The 20006-nt window shown below is 42.1% G+C and overlaps 1 protein-coding gene across 3 annotated transcripts in view; it reads right to left on the minus strand.

Moving 5' to 3' along the window:
• zgc:110366 (uncharacterized protein LOC550476 homolog) overlaps positions 1-20006 on the minus strand; it is a 162489-nt gene that overhangs the window by 94689 nt on the left and 47794 nt on the right. For all 3 annotated transcript variants that reach the window (XR_010975537.1, XR_010975536.1, XM_068037556.1), the window contains exons 2-3: positions 17323-17571; positions 11964-12065 (exon numbers count right to left, since the gene is read on the minus strand). Coding sequence is in view for 1 of the 3 variants with exons in the window: in XM_068037556.1 (XP_067893657.1) it covers positions 11964-12065; positions 17323-17571 (351 nt within the window). In the remaining 2 variants the exon portion in view is untranslated. The remainder of the gene's footprint in view (positions 1-11963; positions 12066-17322; positions 17572-20006) is intronic.

The following is a 20006-nucleotide window of genomic DNA, read 5'->3' on the forward strand; positions in this document are numbered from 1 at the left end:
CCAAAGACCAAAGTAATAAATAGAAAAAAAAATTATTTTAAGGGGATGAGAATGACATTAGGGAAAGTAAACTGGAAAAAATGTACTGACAAGCATAGAAATAAAACAGCAGTGGGAAACATTTAAAAACAATGATCAATAGAGTCCAGGAGAAATACATTCCACTGAAAACAAGAAAAAACTAGTCAGCAGTGACATACCCATAGAAGAATAAAGAACTAAGGGCAAAACTAAAACTAAAGAAAGAGACATACACTGAATACATAGGCAACAAAGGAGAGGGTGACAAAAGATAATAGGAAAAAATTAAGACAAAGAAATTAGGAAGGCATAGAAACAATACAAAATTAAATTAACAAGAAATAAAAAATAAATTGTAAAATATTCTGCAGACACATAAATAACAAAAGAAAAATCAAGATGGGCAGAGGACCATGAAGGGTTATGCACAATAAATTCACATGTAATGATAGCGAAATGGCAGAAATAGTATATGATTACTTTGTCAGGGAGAGTAACATTAGAAGAAATCAAAAAAGATATAAAGAAATTTAAGATAAAAAGGGGAGAGTACAGTGAAAAGTTCTAGTCTCTATATTATAAAAAGGATATAAAGGCACTGGAGAAGTGCAAAAAATAATTACTAGATGATACCAGAACTGAGAGGTTATATCTATCAGGAAATTTTGAACAGGCTGGGGCTCTTTTCTCTAGAGAACAGAAGTCTGAGGGGGTGACTTGATAGAGGTCTTTAAGATGATAAAAGCAAAATACTGCAGATGCTGGAAATCTGAAATAAAAACAAAAAGTGCTGGAAATACTCAGCAGGTCTGGCAATATCTGTGGAGAGAGAAACAGAGTTAATGTTCCAGGTCTGTGACTTTATTTAATCTCTCCTGCCCTCAGCCCTATCAAACACTTTCCCCCTTTGTTCTCTCCCCCATCCCACTTCCCTTCATTTGCTTAAAACCTAATTCTCTTATAACCTTTGCCAGATTTGATGAAAGGTCTCAGCCCTATCAATCACCTTCCCCTTTGTTCTCTCCCCCACCCCACTCCCCTTCATTTGCTTAAAACCTAATTCTCTTGTAACCTTTGCCAGTTCTGATGAAAGGTCTCAGACCTGAAATGTTAACTCTCACTCTTCTCCGCAGATGCTGCCAGACCTGCTGAATATTTCCAGCACTTTTTGTCTTTTTGATGACGATAGGTTTGATAGGGCAGACATAGAGAAGATGTTTCCACTTGCTGGGGAGACCAGAATAAGGGGCCATAAATGTAAGATAGCCACTAATAAATCCAATAAAGAATTCAGGAGAAACTTCTTTACCTAGAAAATGACCAAGAATACACAGCACAGAAACAGGCCATGCTGGGAGTGCTTAGAATTTGAAACACACTACCACGAGGAGCAAGGTGACTAGCATAGATGCATTTAAGGGTATGTTAGATAAACACGAGGGACAAATGAATAGATGGATATGATCATGTGGTTAGGTGAAATAGCATGGGAGCAGGTTCACGTGGAGCATAACCATCACACGGACCTGTTGAGCCAAGTGGCCTGTTTCTGTGCTGCAAATACCATGTAATATTGTGTAAATTTGGTGGGAGGTGCTTAAGCATGAATTTACCATGTGATGTGTGGAAGGAAACTAGAGCTGATAAAGGACACATTAGTGTAAACGAGGCTGTGTGTGAAACCATCAGCTTCTCAGCAGGGTGGAGGGGGGATTACAGTTTTACAGATACTGAGGTTGAAGTGCCATTACAAAATTAACATAACATTTTCAAAGGTTGACATTCATAGCCATGTAATATTCTCTGTGATGATGTGTCACTGTAAATGGCCAATTTATTTTTAAATGGAATATCATTTTATTCTGATATATTCAGTTCACAACAGAGATCTCAACAAACTCAATATTAAAACAAACCAAGTATCACATAAGGTTCATTATCAGATTTTCAATCATTCACATAAAGTTAATTTAAAGACAACCTCCCTCCATTTGTCACCAATTTTTTCCCTCCCTATTCACCAAACAACACGAAAAAAGGAAAGAAGATACCAGCCCTTCGCTTTGCAAGCTGGAACGTCAGAACTATGTGTTCTGGCCTGTCGGAAGACCTTACACAAATCAATGATTCTCGGAAGACCGCCATCATTAACAACGAGCTCAGTAGAGTCAATGTAGACATTGCAGCACTTCAGGAGACTTGCCTCCCTGCGAGTGGATCTCTAGCAGAGCAAGACTACACCTTCTTCTGGCAGGGCAGGGATCCTGAAGAACCAAGACAGCATGGAGTGGGCTTCGCCATCAGAAACTCCTTGCTCAGCATGATAGAGCCTCCCTCAAATGGCTCGGAATGCATACTGTCCATCCGACTGCTCACCACCTCTGGTCCAGTACACCTACTCAGCATCTATGCTCCAACACTCTGCTCCCCACCTGAAGCTAAAGATCAGTCCGACGAGGAACTCCATAACATCATTAGCAGCATCCCCAACACCGAACACCTATTCCTGCTGGGGGACTTTAATGCCAGGGTTGGGGCCGACCATGACTCATGGCCCTCCTGCCTTGGGCGCTATGGCGTTGGAAGGATGAATGAGAACGGGCAGAGACTGCTTGAGTTGTGTACCTATCATAACCTCTGCATCACCAACTTGTTCTTTCACACTAAACCCTGTCATCAGGTTTCATGGAGGCACCCAAGATCGCGTCGTTGGCACCAGCTAGACCTCATTGTCACAAGGCGAACCGCCTTAAACAGTGTTCAAATCACACGCAGCTTCCACAGTGCGGACTGCGACACCGACCACTCACTGGTGTGCAGCAAGGCTAGACTCAGACCAAAGAAGTTGCATCATTCCAAGCAGAAGGGCCACCCGCGCATCAACACGAGCAGAATTTCTCACCCACAGCTGTTACAAAAATTTCTAAATTCACTTGTAACAGCCCTTCAAAACACTCCCACAGGGGATGCTGAGACCAAGTGGGCCCACATCAGAGACGCCATCTATGAGTCAGCTTTGACCACCTACGGCAAAAGTGCGAAGAGAAATGCAGACTGGTTTCAATCTCATAATGAAGAGCTGGAACCTGTCATAGCCACTAAGCGCATTGCACTGTTGAACTACAAGAAAGCCCCCAGCGATTTAACATCCGCAGCACTTAAAGCAGCCAGAAGCACTGCACAAAGAACAGCCAGGCGCTGCGCAAACGACTACTGGCAACACCTATGCAGTCATATTCAGCTGGCCTCAGACACCGGAAACATCAGAGGAATGTATGATGGCATGAAGAGAGCTCTTGGGCCAACCATCAAGAAGATCGCCCCCCCTCAAATCTAAATCAGGGGACATAATCACTGACCAACACAAACAAATGGACCACTGGGTTGAGCACTACCTAGAACTGTACTCCAGGAAGAATGCTGTCACTGAGACTGCCCTCAATGCAGCCCAGCCTCTACCAGTCATGGTTGAGCTGGACATACAGCCAACCAAATCAGAACTCAGTGATGCCATTGATTCTCTAGCCAGCGGAAAAGCCCCTGGGAAGGACAGCATTACCCCTGAAATAATCAAGAGTGCCAAGCCTGCTATACTCTCAGCACTACATGAACTGCTATGCCTGTGCTGGGACGAGGGAGCAGTACCCCAGGACATGCGCGATGCCAATATCATCACCCTCTATAAAAACAAAGGTGACCGCGGTGACTGCAACAACTACCGTGGAATCTCCCTGCTCAGCATAGTGGGGAAAGTCTTTGCTCGAGTCGCTCTGAACAGGCTCCAGAAGCTGGCCGAGCGCGTCTACCCTGAGGCACAGTGTGGCTTTCGTGCAGAGAGATCGACTGTTGACATGCTGTTCTCCCTTCGTCAGATATAGGAGAAATGCCGTGAACAACAGATGCCCCTCTACATTGCTTTCATTGATCTCACCAAAGCCTTTGACCTCGTCAGCAGACGTGGTCTCTTCAGACTACTAGAAAAGATTGGATGCCCACCAAAGCTACTAAGTATCATCACCTCATTCCATGACAATATGAAAGGCACAATTCAACATGGTGGCTCCTCATCAGAGCCCTTTCCTATCCTGAGTGGCGTGAAACAGGGCTGTGTTCTCGCACCCACACTTTTTGGAATTTTCTTCTCCCTGCTGCTTTCACATGCGTTCAAGTCCTCTGAAGGAATTTTCCTCCACACAAGATTAGGGGGCAGGTTGTTCAACCTTGCCCGTCTAAGAGCGAAGTCCAAAGTACGGAAAGTCCTCATCAGGGAACTCCTCTTTGCTGACGATGCTGCTTTAACATCTCACACTGAAGAGTGCCTGCAGAGTCTCATCGACAGGTTTGCGGCTGCCTGCAATGAATTTGGCCTAACCATCAGCCTCAAGAAAACGAACATCATGGGGCAGGACGTCAGAAATGCTCCATCCATCAATACTGGCGACCACGCTCTGGAAGTGGTTCAAGAGTTCACCTACCTAGGCTCAGCTATCACCAGTAACCTGTCTCTAGATGCAGAAATCAACAAGCGCATGGGAAAGGCTTCCACTGCTATGTCCAGACTGGCCAAGAGAGTGTGGGAAAATGGCGCACTGACACGGAACACAAAAGTCCGAGTGTATCAGGCCTGTGTCCTCAGTACCTTGCTCTACGGCAGCGAGGCCTGGACAACGTATGTCAGCCAAGAGCGACGTCTCAATTCATTCCATCTTCGCTGCCTCCGGAGAATACTTGGCATCAGGTGGCAGGACCGTATCTCCAACACAGAAGTCCTCGAGGCGGTCAACATCCCCAGCTTGTACACACTACTGAGTCAGCGGCGCTTGAGATGGCTTGGCCATGTGAGCCACATGTAAGATGGCAGGATCCCCAAGGACACATTGTACAGCGAGCTCGCCACTGGTATCAGACCCACCGGCCGTCCATGTCTCCGCTTTAACGACGTCTGCAAACGCGACATGAAATCCTGTGACATTGATCACAAGTCATGGGAGTCAGTTGCCAGCGTTCGCCAGAGCTGGCGGGCAGCCATAAAGACGGGGCTAAAATGTGGCGAGTCGAAGAGACTTAGTAGTTGGCAGGAAAAAAGACAGAGGCACAAGGGGAGAGCCAACTGTGCAACAGCCCCCACAAACAAATTTTATCTGCGGCACCTGTGGAAGAGCCTGTCACTCTAGAATTGGCCTTTATAGCCACTCCAGGCGCTGCTTCACAAACCACTGACCACCTCCAGGCGCATATCCATTGTCTCTTGAGATAAGGAGGCCAAAGAAGAGAAGAGGAGAGTGGGAGGTATGACACGGTCACAAACATTAACCCTTTCAAACTCTTGTACGACATCTCCTCCCCAAGTCTTTGTCTATATATTGTTTTGTACGTTCATTTTTAGTTTTACATACTACCCCATTCTCCCCCAGCACCACCACCCCCCAAGTCTCTGACATCACATTCAATCTATCAGGAGGCTTCACAACTCTCTTCTGATCAGGTCATTGTCAGACTCAGAAGACCGGTAAATCTGTCTCTGAACTAATTTCTTGACTTGGAATGCCTTCATTGAGGTTTGTAGTATCCAGTGCTTTCTGAATTTCAGGTTCAACATCTGGTTCATCCAAATCTATGACTGATTGATGTCTTTGAAGAATAGAAATAAGATTTCTCCCGTTTCTTCTTATAGTACCTGCTGAAATATGTACTAAATAAGATCTCTGTTGATTCTCATCTCTCTGAACAATTACTCCTTCTCTGCCTTGGTCTTGTACACATACCTTCTCCACTTCCATCAACTTGCGTAGGTTCCTGGTATGATATCTCCTGTTATAATTATAAACTTGTTGCTTTCGATAAGACTTTTCTCTGTCTTGAACTCCCTGATAATCCTGGACTTTTAGTCCTGCAAGTAATTTTTTGGGTAGGATGGGAAGTTGTGTTCTAATCTCCCTTCCCATCACCTGTTGTGATGGTGCTAATCCACATAGCTGTGGAGTAGATCTGTAGTTTAGGAGTGCTGCTTGAAAATCTTCATTCTTCTTTCACAGTGCTTTGATAGTTCTGACTCGTCTTTCAGCTTCACCATTAGATTGAGGATATCTAGGGGAACTTGTAAGATGTACAAATCCACAGTTTTCTGCAAAATGCACGAATTCGTGGTTTGCAAATTGTGGACCATTATCGGAAACAATCAGGTCAGGAATGCCATGTGTTGCAAAGATTTCCATTAAAGCTCGAATGACTGTCTCAGTCGTCATTGTGTACAAACGTTTGACTTCGATCCACCTGGAAAAATAATCAATGACAATCAGGTAGGATTTTCCATTAAACATGAATAGTTCCATCCCCAGACAGTTCCCAATGTCTGGTTGGAAATTGGGTCACGATAAGGGGTTCCCTCTGGTCTGGTCTGTGCACTGTGCATACCTGGCAATTAGAAATAATTTCTTCTCTCTCTCTCGATATTCCTGGTGACCACATGAACGACTGTACCTGTGCTCTGCATTTCTTGATACCCATGTGGCCCTGGTGTATTTTCTCCAAAATGTATGCCCGGAGTGAGACTGGAATCACCAGCCTCTCGTTATATAACAGCAAATCATCCACAACAATCAAGTGCTTTCTGTGCTCAAAGAAGATTTTCATCACCTTACCACTAGGACGCTGCTGTGGCCAACCTTGTGTGCAATATTGGCAACTACGAATGCATTTCTCATCTTGCATCTGAGCATGACGAATTTCTTGGAGCTTGCCAGCCATTGTGATGTAGTGAACTGAGAATATGACTCAATCTCATTAATGGAGTTAACATCCTGTTGTGCAGGATGGACAACGCACCTGCTATTGTTTGCAGCTTGCTGTGCACATATACCGTTTCATACATGAATCTCATTAACCTCAACTGGAATCTCTAGATTCTCGGAGGCATTCTCGCAAGTTCCTTTTCATCAAGTAAGGAAACTAGGGGTTTGTGGTCTGTCTCTGTGACAACCTTTAAGTCGATGATATAATTTGAGAACTTTTTGCAAGCCCGCGTGACTGCCAGAGCTTCTTTCTCTGACAGCGTACTTTGTCTCAGTCTCAGATAATGCTCAAGATGCATCATTAACCAGTCTGTGACATTCATCTGGCTGTTCTTGAAAAGGACTGCCCCTAATCCTGTGGATGAGGCATCTGCTGGAACTGTGGTCGGTAGTGAGGGGTTATAATGCGCTAAGATATCTGGCGAAATCAGCATTTCCTTTATCCTTTGAAATGCCTGCGCCTGATGTGCATTCCAACACCATGCTTGAGCGTTCCTTAATAGTTGTCTTAAGGGTTCAGTAACTTGTGCTAGATCGGGCAGAAATTTTGCCAACTGATTAACCATTCCAAGGAACTGTTGAAGATCTTGGACAGAAGTAGGAATGGAAATTCACTAATAGCTCTCGTCTTTTGTGCGTCTGCCATTATGCCCTTGCCAATAACAATGTGCCCTCGGAAACGAATAGACATTTTTGAGAATTCACACCTTTCATTAAGTGTCAGGCTGCCTTCTTGTAGACGATTCAAAACTGCTGTAAACCTCAGGTCATTTCTTCGACAGATTGCCCATGGATTAAGATGTCGTCCATATGGCATATTACTCTTTTAAGGCCCTGTAGAATATTTGACATAGTTCTTTGGAGTATTTCCAGTGCTGATGTTAAACCGAAAGGTAAATGATTAAAACAAAATTTTCCAAACGGAGTAATGAAGGTTTCAATAACCTTGACATCTCATACAACAGGACTTGTCAAAAGCCACAATTCACATCAAGCTTTGTGAACATGTTACTTTTGGATAACTTTGCTAAGCTTTTGTCTACTGAGGACATCAGTTGAACTTCTCTTGCCACAACCTTATTAAGTTAAGTCTACACAAATGCAAAGAATACCCTTAGGTTAAGGAACTGGAACCATTCCACAGCACCACCCTGTAGGTTCAGTAACAGGAGAAATTACTCCCATCCTGATCATCTCTTCTAGCTGAAGTTGAACTTGCTTCAACAGAGGGTGTGGTATCATCCTAAGCATAAAAAGACATACAGGTTTAGCATCTTTTTGCAAAATAATACTATATTTGGTCTTAAGTCTTCCTAGACCAGTAAATAATTTCAGTAAGTCTTTTTGGAAGTGACTCCTGGATTCTTGCTGCTTAACTTCTTCCACTTTCCTTATAGGATGAAGGTCTGTACAAGCTCTTCTACTTAAAAGAGAAAATTCTTGATTTTGTAGAACATACAGTGTTTCCAATATCTGCTTTCCCTTGTACTGGAGTGTCAGAACCATAGAAAAGTTACAGCACAGAAGGAGGCCATTCAGCCCATCATGTCTGCACTGGCTGAAAAAAACAGCCGCCCAATCTAATCCCACCTTCCAGCACCTGGTCCATAGCCTTACAGGTTACAGCACTTCAGGTGCATGTCCAGGTACCTTTTAAATTAGTTGAGGGTTTCTGTCTCCACGACCAATCCGGGCAGTAAGTTCCAGACACCCACCACCCTCTGGGTGAAAAAGTTTTTCCTCATGTCCCCTCTAATCCTTCTACCTTAAATCTGTGCCTCCTGATGAATGACCTCTCCGCTAGGGGAAACAGGTCCTACCTGTCTACTCTATCTAGGCCCTTCATAATTTTGTTGCCTGTAGTTTTCCCTCGACTTTCAATTCAATCCCTCCTGGACCACGTAACTGAGTTTCTGTTGGTTGCAGGCAAGTTGTTGATAAAGACAGTTTGTTATCTGATAAAACTGTTACGCTTGCTCCAGTGTCTAGTTTAAAGTTGGTGGTATGTCCATTGACATATATATTTGTAGTCCAGAATGCATGATCTCACCAAGGAAGTTTTCTGATTTCTCTTCTGATGGAGATTGGTCAACATCATTAATAGCTCTATGCGTGAAGACTTTTCCTTTAGAACCTGTGAAAGTAGAGGTTTTACTTTGGCACATCTTCCCAAAATGGCCAACTTTCTTACAGTGAAAGCATTCTGCTTTGTTTGTAGGACATTGTTCGTGCCTGTGGGTCTTTTTGGCTCCACAGTACTCGCAGTGTTTCATGGCGTCTTGTGCTCCCCACCTCCCCCCTCCCAGATGTACCTTCTTTTCTGGTGCTTCTTTTACAGTCCTGTGCTTAAAGAATACTATATGGTCGCCTGAGGTTTCCTGAACCAAGATTTTTCTTCACCTTTCAGGATTGCTCTGTTCTGCTTATGGACCTCTGCTTGTCTCACCAGCTGTATTGATTCGTCTAGGAGGAAGTCTCAGACTGCAATAAATCTGAAAGGGATTCATCAGCAATACCTACTACAATGCAGTCTCATATTAATTCTGCTTTTAGGTCTCCAAATTCGCATCATTCAACGAGCCTGTAAAGGTCATTCATAAAAGCATCTACTGGTTCAACTGGTTTCTCAACCCTTCTGTTGAATTTGGCCCTTTTTAGAATCTTGTTGCTCCTCAGGCTGAAATAATTATCAACGGCTTTTAAGACTTCTTCAAATTTATCTGATGTCTCATTAATACTTTGTCTTGCGATATCATCTGCTATTGCTCCGATGGAATAAAGTAATGTGTTGACTTATTCTGCTTCAGACTTGCAGTCTAATTTTGAAGCAATTCTGTACCTCAAAAATTTTTTTCTCCAAAGTGACCAGTTTTGAATTTGATTTAGGCCTTCCATGTGCCCAAACCTCTCTGGCAGCGTAAGTTTAAGATTCATGTCTTTGCTAAGCTTTCTAGGTCGTTTACTTTGTTATAAATTTTCCCTCCAGTATGGGAAGTTTTCCTGCGCTGCTCAGCCTAGCACTGACTCCTGCTGCAGTCACTGTCTTTCCCTGGGAAATCTCTCTGCTAGACTAGATATTTATTTATTGAACGCAGCTTTGCAGTGTTATTTCAATAATCTCTTCACTCCCTTCAGCTGGAGTATCGAGTATTTTCAGCCATTTTTAAAAGAAAAAATTTCTGTGCCTTGCAGTTGCCACTGTAATGGCACTGACCTCGGATCAACCCGTGCTAGGGATTTGGTTTTCCTGCTGTTGCCTGCCTAGTGTGCCATTAAGAACAATTTTCTACCTTTTTAAGAGTTGCTCACTAGATCCCAGACCGTTACTTGAAGCCTGCGATCACTGGACCGGGACCTTTTTTTTCCCACAGACCACCACGCCTCTGTGGTGTAGCCCGAGTTCCCCTGCAAGCTAACTCCCCGACACTCCTTGCCTCCTCTTCGTCCATGGAGCAGTTCTGGAGCTCCTCACAGCCTCTTCTGGAGTTCTGCAGTTTTGGTGCCACTTTTTCCATGTCTGACTTTCCAACCTTCTTTTCAAAATGTTTTGAGTGTTGTATGCAAGAACCACTGCTGTTCACCATATTGTATGTTTGGTTAGACTAGCTAAGAGAGATTACTGAGTCTTTGATAAGTTTTAATAATAACTGATTTATTACATATTAAGGAATTATATACACCTTTACATAAGTATGTCTAACTCCACTGATACCATGCTGTCTTTCCTTCATGTCTCTCCCTCTCATGGGGGTCTCTTACTTCATCACTTAGTCACACTGTCCCAAACATTAACCCTTTCAAACCCTTACACTACAAATACAATTTAGCCAATGCTTTCTGTCCTCTCAGGAACACTAGGACCCATTTCATGAAACTTACAAACATATTTTATTTGCCCCAGCTGCACCAGGTTAAGTCACCTCATAAACCTCTCGCCCCAATTAGATATATTTTAAATCCAATATACTCTGCTAAGTGATACAGCACCCCAGTAATGTGCATGTTAGATTCTGTTTACTTTTTGAGCCATTTATTCTGTTACTTTATCCTGTTGGAGTGTATTGAAAGTAAATAACTGTAATGCATTTAGGATTTATTCAACAAATGCTATTAAACCGTTTAAGACTGAATCCCCCTACATTGATTTCAAAATGTAGAATTTAGATTCATTCCATCACAGAATTTCTGTAGGTTTTTTAATGAACTCCTGATATGGAATGTGATAGAGGAGAGTACTGAATGACAGACTCTTTTTTAACTCTCAAGAATTTGTATTAAAAAACCCTCCCTCATTTATTACTTCTCCTTTTAGGTTTCCCTTGTAATCCAAAACATCCCCCAACCAAATGGGCGTGCAGAAAACCCTGCACCAAGCTTCTGCAACTGATGTTCTGCAACCATCCTACTTTTTCTTCCTTCAGGAAGTTCAGACGCATCTAGCCCAACTATCAGCCTCCTCAGATGATCTGTCAGAGATTGGAAATTTATTATATTGAGAACAGTGATCATGAACATCGACGGGTACACCAATCTGCCTGCACCCCTTAGTAACCTGGAATGAACATACGACAATGGACAGGTTCACTGGACAGGATTAAATGGTTCACTGAGCCTGTCCTATACTGCCATGGTGTAACTTCTTCACATAATCACATGCATCTGCTTCCCCTACCCCCAAGTCATGAAATTCCCTGGGAAAAGTTAAAAAAAGGGTGAAAAAAACCCCAAATTTAGGAAAATACTCTGGAAAATTATACAAATTAGTAGTTCAAACCTACTAATTAAAGGGTTAAAATATATTTTCAAGATACAAAGAAAATAAATGACTGCACAAAATATCCACAACCTTCTGGTCAGCTATTCTGTGACCTTGACCTATTTACACCTTCTCCTTTGCTATCTCTTGCCCCACCCCCGCTTTACTTGCTTATAACCTTTTACAATTCTCATATTTGCTAGTTCTGAAGAAGGGTCACTGACCTGAAACGTTGACTCTGCTTCTCTCCCCACAGATGCTGCCAGACCTGCTGAATATTTCCAGCATTTCTTGTTTTTATTTCACATGTCCAGCATCCACAGTATTTTGCTTTTATTACCGCACAAAATATGTTGCGAGTCTGCAACAATGTCTAGTTAATAGCCATCACTCACCTTCATCATACAGTTCTTCCATTACTTGCCAGGTTTCAGCTCGGAGTTCTCGATTAGATTTTCCTAGGGCATTTGCATCAGGCCAGTGCATGAGATAAAGATCTGAAACAGGAATATGTGTACATTTTGTTTATTCACAAAAGGAAATATGAATCACAGCCAATGTTTAGAGAAATATTTCAGCAGTACATGGAAGAACTGTTGATGTGAATAGCAGCTGCTCCGAAAGAGCTTGGCAAACTTCTTGCGCAGTTGGATGCCATTTACCCACGCAGGTCAGAAAACACCCTGTCCCAGTAATCGAATAATACAGATGAAAATCAGATATTGATTCCAGTGCTATAAACCAGCATGGAAACTGATGTGCAATAAGATTAAATAATTATTCATGCAGTGATGTTGGGAAGGTTAGGCAGGCTGGTTAAGCAATCAATTTGGCCAAGTTGTCTTCAAACAAACAGAAATCCCATTGCATTGCCAGACCATTGGAGTTTTTTTTGGAACAATAACTGTCACTGGAAATAAATGAACTTACAGGTCTAAGTATTTCCCTCTTATAGAGGAACAGAAAATAAGACATTTGATGTGGGTTTAGCCAGTGTAAAAGCAAAATCCCAGCAGAATTCTAATCAAACAACCATTCCTATCTTTAAGCCGAAAAGCAAGGCATTTTCTGAACAATTCTGCCAATATAAATACTTGATATTTCTAATATATATGAAAATATAGTTAAGGGTAAGGAATATAAAATACAAAAGAAATATTAATATTTTCAAGTTCTGCCAAGTCTGTACGAAAATGCATGCAGTTTAGCAATTCTGTTTAAATAAATCAGACTACCAGCTGATCTCAGGCTGACGCTGATGGCAAGCACAGAGGTCTTCAGATTGCTAAGGCTATCTTCCCAGGTAGAACAGGATGCATGTTGTTAAGTAATGTGCAAAAAAGGAGAAATGGGGCAAATAAATGCAGGCAGGGCTTCCTCGTCCTATCTTCAATACAATGAGAACATTTAGTTTAACGAAAGGAAGTGTTGGGATACAATCGTGAAAAATATATTTGGTTTTCAAAACATTGTTTCGCAAATCACTTAAAGCCACTTTAAAATTTTGCAAATGCAGTAGCTCAATTTAATGTCTGAGATCTGATTTGGTCTTTGTATTTGATCATTCTTAACTGTTCATACTGTGTAAAATTTTACTGAACTTTCATTTTCCATGTCAATATTCTGCCTCCAGCACTGTTCCTTCAAATATTTTGTTTCTAATTTTTTCCTATATTTATTAATTACCTTAAGCAAAGAAAACTGCACATTGGAAATCTGAAATAAAAATTGGAAATGCTGGATATACACAGCAGGTTTTCCAGCATCTGTAAAGACTGGTGACTACTTCAGGTGAAAACCCTTTATTGCAACATATGTTGGTAAAGTAAGTCACTTCTTATCGTGAACCAACTCCACATAGTATCCAAAATCACCAGCTATACACAGGTTCTGATGAAAGGTCATCAACCTGAAACTCAGTTCTGTTCCTCTCTCCACAGATACTGCCTGGTGTGACGAGTATTTCCAGCATTTTCTGTTTTTATTTTAGGTTTCCAGTATTGGCAGTATTTTGCTTTTAGAATAAATTCTCTGCCAGTCTCAAACTTTCAAGATGTGCAGAAGCTGCTCCCCTGTGCCAGAATTTATTGGACAGCATTATGTGAATACACTCTATAATTTACAGCAATGTGAATAGGCAAACTGAGCAGCTGAAGGAATGCTAGTGCTTATTCCACCAGAATACAATAACTTGTCAGTCCAACAATATAATTGGGAGTTGTCCAATATCTGGGAAGTACTGCTGTACATAGGCAATGCAAATTCTGGCCACATAATATCTCAGGAGCACTGCAATGTCTGGAAGTACTGTGACAATTCTAATTCAAAAGATGTTACTAAAATAAAATTTTAATTGTTTCTATTTTGAGATGGATGAATGTTATTAGAAATATTAATAGAATCAATAGACTACAGCATTTTTTTGGTACACATTTGTTTTCTAATTCCTGCATAAACATCCATGAATGAAAAGATTATATAGTTCTTTGGTGACATACATCATGAAAATTGTATACAATGGAAAGAATACAAAATTCATTTCCTGATCAGAAAATAGGGATGACTACAAAATAAGCTGGGCCTTATTTTTGGCATGTGAATCCAGCCTCCAAGTTGGTTTCTTTCGGCCACACTTTAGCATGGTCAAGTGAGCATGTAAACTCCCAAATCTCTACCAACAGCACTCTGAGAATGCTGGTAGGAAATGCAAGAGTGATCCCAGGACATCACTTCCTCATGGGGAAGCACCTGGCCTATGCTCAGCATCTCCTCATAGCAGCACGACTGAGATGGAGAATTGAGTTGCAGAACCCTCCCATTACATGGCAATGCAACCACATACTTTTTAAGGTGGAGTAGTGATTGAGGTTTTATTTTGGCTCATTGTTTAAGGACAGGACAGCGTATCAGGCACATGGGCAAGTTGCAGCACCCTGTACCTTGCTCACATCACTTTCACAAAGTGATGGGTTAATTTAAACTTTGCAAAATAAAACATCCACTTTTCAAAGCAAAATATTGGCACAAGAAACTTGCATTGATTCTATTATTGAACCTCCTGTGTTCCACAGATAAACACACTGTCCCTAATATGAGAACAATACATGGTTATTTGCAACTATTGCACACAGCTTGTACAAAAGGTAACCACTTTATCTCACCCTCACAGCTGCTTGGTCACTTTCCCGGCCGACCTCCGAAACTGGACCTACATACTTTCAGAGTGATGCCAGAGAATCACTTGAAATGTTTACAAGCTAAAATGAAAGATTACCACATGAAAAATAATGGAATTCTTGGGAACTGATTGTGTGATACTTTTTCAGTAACTCCTTATCGGTACCATTGGTGAGTACAAATTGCCAGCTTTCTCCCTGATGCGGCTCTTACAAATTCAAAACAATACTATATCCTAATATAGAAACTACAGTTTGCAAAAGACGGAAATAGGCAAGCACACATTCAACAATGCAAATGGTGCACTTTGAAAGCTTGCCCTTTAAAATGATTACAGGCAAATTCCATCAGTATTGTTTTGTTCAGCTGCTCATTGCCAATAGTACAAATACCAGCTTCCTAATTAAAACCTTTTTCCTGACATCACGTCCTGCCTTTAAAACAAACAAAAAGCAAAAGGAGGGTGAGCATCAACTTTTAAGGTGTGTCATTTGCAACAACACATTAATATATTTTAAGAACTAACAGTAAATTTGAAAAATGTGTATTTACTTGCACTTCTGTAATCACAACTAAAAAGGACAATATTATACAAAAGCATTTCCTTTTTCCGTGATACTGATCAAGAAAGAGGTGCTCAAGATGGGGATAAATAAAAACATTGGAAGCACATAGCAGATCAATCAGCATTTGGAGTAAAAGGATATGTTAATATTGTGGGTGGGACCCTTCATCAGACTGTCTGATGAGGATTCTCACTTGAAATGTTAATCTTATTTCTCTTTCAGATGCGTTTTTTTAAATTTCAGATTTCCAGCAGTTTTTCCTTTTAACTAAAGGTGGCAAGTATGAGTGTGCAGGAAATTATAGTGCAGTAATAACAGGGAATTGTAATGTTCTATAACTGGATGAAAAAGAAAACAAGACCTCATTTATATATCGCCTTTCACAACCTCAGGACATTCCAAAAGTCTTTACAGATAATGAAGTACTAGGAAAACATAACATCCAATTTACACACAGCAAGGTCCCACAAACAGCAGTGAGACAATGACCAGATAATCTGTTTTGGTGATGTTGATTGAGGGATAAATATAGGCCAGGACACTGGGACAGTTCCTCATCTGTTCTTTGATTAGTCTGAGAGGGCAGACGGGGTCACGATTTTACATCTCCTCCTAAAGACGACATCTCCGACTGTCCGGCATTGCTTCATTAATGCAATGGGGTGTCAGCCCAGATTACATGAAGTCTCTAAAATGGGACCCGGCCCTATAACCCTGACTGAGAGATGAGAGTGCTATCACTGAGCCAAGACAGTCAAGGATGAATATTGGGAAAGGGACAGAGCTAAAAGGATAGATCTGATGGAACCTTCTTTGGAACATTATGGTCCCGAGGCTGGTGGAAGCACAGTTAACATTGTGACAAAAAAAGTGACTGATATAAGATGAACAGTGTAGGATGGGAGTTGCAGTGAACACGATGGAGTTTTGCACAATTTATCTTTGTGGAGAGAGCAAGAAGAGTCTCTCTTCTGTGAAATGAAATGGGTATGATACACAATAGAGTGAATTGTATACAGCCTGTGGCTCTAACAGCATGTTCTTATTCCATGTGTTTGTGATGTTCTCTTGCAAGTGGTCTTCCTTGTGGGAGGCCTAGAGGTTGCAGTAATTCTGCTGAGTGGTTCCAAAAACATAACAAGCTCGGGGGAAAGTGTGCACAGTTTATGAACACTAGCAATTAGACTGAATTATTGACTTTAAACCAAATGTCAGAGGTAGAATTAAAAACATACATATTTTAGCTCCTTAGTATTTGAGAGCCTAATTTAGTAAGGTAGATCCTGCACATGATGATAGCAGTGGATCAAAAGTTAAATGGGACGATAGAACTGGCAGTAACACACAGTGGAAAAAATTAAAACAGTTTCTTTGTTAACTGAATATTACCAGCATTTTAGTAACACTTGCTTATGGTGGTTATGGATGCTTAGTGTTTTCAATGTTTCAGACATCTATTTCTGACTCGTCAGCTATACTTAACAAAAGGTCTTAACTAGACTGGACTGGATCAATTGGTCTCGAAATCACATTGTATCATCAAAATGAAGAATATTAAATGGATCTGTATGCCTTCATTTGACATTGTTTATGGCAAAGTTGCTAATATTACAATTCTGTCACCAAAAGCTGTCAGGTCAAATGTATAATTTGGAGCAGCAGCCCATGATTTTCTAGGTAGCCATTTTGTAAATGGATAGCTTGAGAAGGAAGCAGCTGAAGGTTCCTGCACATCGGTAACCAGACTTTGCTAGGCCTCCCGTTAAAAATGTTACTGTAGCTGACCTGCACACAGAGTGGCATAATCAGGGGAGAAAGTCTGGGCGAGCTTGTCAGAAGGGAGACAAGGCCACTAAAATTCCCCTAAGTGAAAAATCTAAAGAAAATTAGTACCCTGGTGAAGAATAAGAGTATATCAAGTTCATACTTTAAAAAAAATAACAGCTCCTTAACTTAAACCTTAATTAAACCAAATATTTTTTCTTAAACTTGTTCAGGTCTTTGTTCGTACCAATGTAATCCACACCAAGTTTTCTGCAGGACTCCAAACATGCTGCTTTAGTAGTTTCATAGCCATAGTCCCCAGGCCAAAGTTTTGTAGTTATCCACAGGCTCTCTCGATTCACGCCGCTCTCTCTGATTGCCTTCTTAAGATGGGATTCACAGCCATATCTTTTTGCAGTATCAATGTGACGAATGCCGCATTCCTTTATGGCATACACAACTGAAGAATGGAAATAGCCACCGTGATGTGATGTACCTGAAAGAGAAAACAAAACACAAAAAAAACTTGTCTGGCGCACCGACCTCTACCTTGCAGAAGCTGAGAGCCAACTCTCAGATGCTTCTTCCCACCTCCCCCTGGACCATGACCCTACTACCGAACATCAAACCACTGTATCCAGGACTGTCAGTGACCTCATCTCCTCTGGAGATCTTCCCTCCATTGCCTTCAACCTCATAGTTCCCCAGACCCATACAGCCCGCTTCTAACTCCTTCCCAAAATCCACAAACAAGACTGCCCTGGTAGACCCATTGTTTCAGCATGTTCCTGCCCCACTGAACTGATCTCTTCCTATCTAGACTCTATTTTTACTCCCCTTGTCCATTCTCTTCCCACCTACATTCATGACTCTTCCGATGCCCTCCGTCACTTCAACAGTTTCCAGTTTCCTGGCCCTCACCGTCTCCTATTCACCACAGATATCCAATCCCTCCACACCTCCATCCCCGACCAGGATGGTTTGAGAGCTCTTCGCTCCTTCCTAGATCGGAGGCCCAACCAGTCCCCATCTACCACCATCCTCCTCCGCCTGGCTGAACTTGTTCTCAGATTAAACAAATTCTCCATCAACTCCACTCCCTTCTTCCAAATAAAAGGTGTTGTTATGGGTACCCAAATGGGTCTTAGCTATTCCTGTCTTTTTGTGGGATATGTGGATCATTCCTTGTTCTAGTCCTACGCAGGCCCCATCCCTCACCTCTTCTTCTGGAACATTGATGACTGTATCGGTATTGCTTCCTGCTCTCACCCTGAACTGGAAAATTTCATTGAATTTGTTTCCAATTTCCACCCTCTCTCACCTTCACATGGTCCATCTCCGACTCTTCTCTTCCCTTCCTCGACTTCTCTGTTTCCATTGCTGGGGATAGGTTATCAACCAATATGCACTATAAGCCTACAGACCCCTTCAGCTACCGGACTACACTTCCTCACACCCCACTTCCTGCAAGGACTCGATTCCATTCTCCCAGTTTCTCCGTCTCCATCGCATCTGTTCGGATGATGTAACCTTCCATACTAGCGCTTCCAAAACGTCTTCCCTTTTCCTCAACTGAGGACTCCACCCCCCCGCTCCCCCCACCTACCGTGGTTGACAGGGCCCTGTACCGTGTCTGATCTATTTCATGCACTTCTTGTCTCACCCCTTCCTCTTCCTCCCAGAGCCATGATAGGGTTTTCCTTGTCCTCACCAACCACCCCACCAGCCTCTGTATACAACAAATCATCCTCTGCCATTTCTGCCACCTCCAGCATGATGTCATCACCAAACACATCTTCCCCTCCCCTTTCAACATTCTGAAGGGATCGTTCCCTCCACAACACTGTGGCCCACTCTTTCGGCACCCCAACATCTCCCCCCTTCCTACAACACCTTTCCATCTGAGCACAGGAGATGCAACACCTGCCCTTTTACCTCCTCCCTTCCCACCATCCAGGATTCCAAACACTCGTGCCAAGTGAAACAGCAATTTATTTATACATCTTTCAATTTAGTATGCTGTATTCGCTGCTCACGATGTGATTTCCTCTGCATTGGAAAGATGAAACGCAGATTAGGTAACTGCTTTGCAGAACACCTCTGTTCAGTCCGCAAGCGTGACCCTGAGCTTCCTGTCGTTTGTCATTTCAATTCCCCACCTTGCTCCCATTCTGATCTTTCTGTCCTTGGCCTGCAACAGTGTTCCAAGGAAGCTCAACGTAAGCTCAAGGAACAGCACTTCATCTTTTGATTGGACACTTTACAGCCTTCTCGACTCAACACTGAATTCAACAATTTTAGATTATAACCTCTGCTCACGTTTTTTTCTTTTTTTGTGCTGGTTCATTTTTTGCCCCCTTCCCCCCCACTCCCTTGTTTCTTTCTTAAACCCTTTACTTTGTGCTTGTGCAGCTGCTATTCTGCCATCTGCACCTGATCCAGACACATCTTTGTTTCTCTACTTGGCTTTGTACCATGAAACCTTTTGTCATGGAATCTGTCCTGCCCTCTATCTTATCACACACCTTCCCTTTTGTTCTTCTTCCCTTTTCCCCCTTTCACTTGCTCAAAACCTATTACATTTCTAACTTTTGCCAGTTCTGATGAAAGGTAACGACCTGAAATGTTAACTCTGTTTTTCTCTCCACATATGCTGCCTGATATGCTGACTAGTTCCAGCATTTTCTGTTTTTGTTTCATGTATGACCAACTTGATTGAATTTTTTCAGGAGGTAACAAAGAGGGTCGATAAGGATAGCACACTTGACATATACATGGATTTCAGCAAGGCTTTTGACAAGGTCGCACTGGTCAGAAAAGTAAAAGCTCATAGGATTCAAGGGAAAATGACTAGCTGGATCCAAAATTGCCTCAGTAGCAAGAGTCAAAGGGTAATGGTCACCAGGTGTTTGTGTCACTGGAAGGCTGTTT

Source organism: Heterodontus francisci, chromosome 8 (genome assembly GCF_036365525.1).
Source record: "Heterodontus francisci isolate sHetFra1 chromosome 8, sHetFra1.hap1, whole genome shotgun sequence".
NCBI classification, from domain to species: Eukaryota; Metazoa; Chordata; class Chondrichthyes; order Heterodontiformes; family Heterodontidae; genus Heterodontus; species Heterodontus francisci.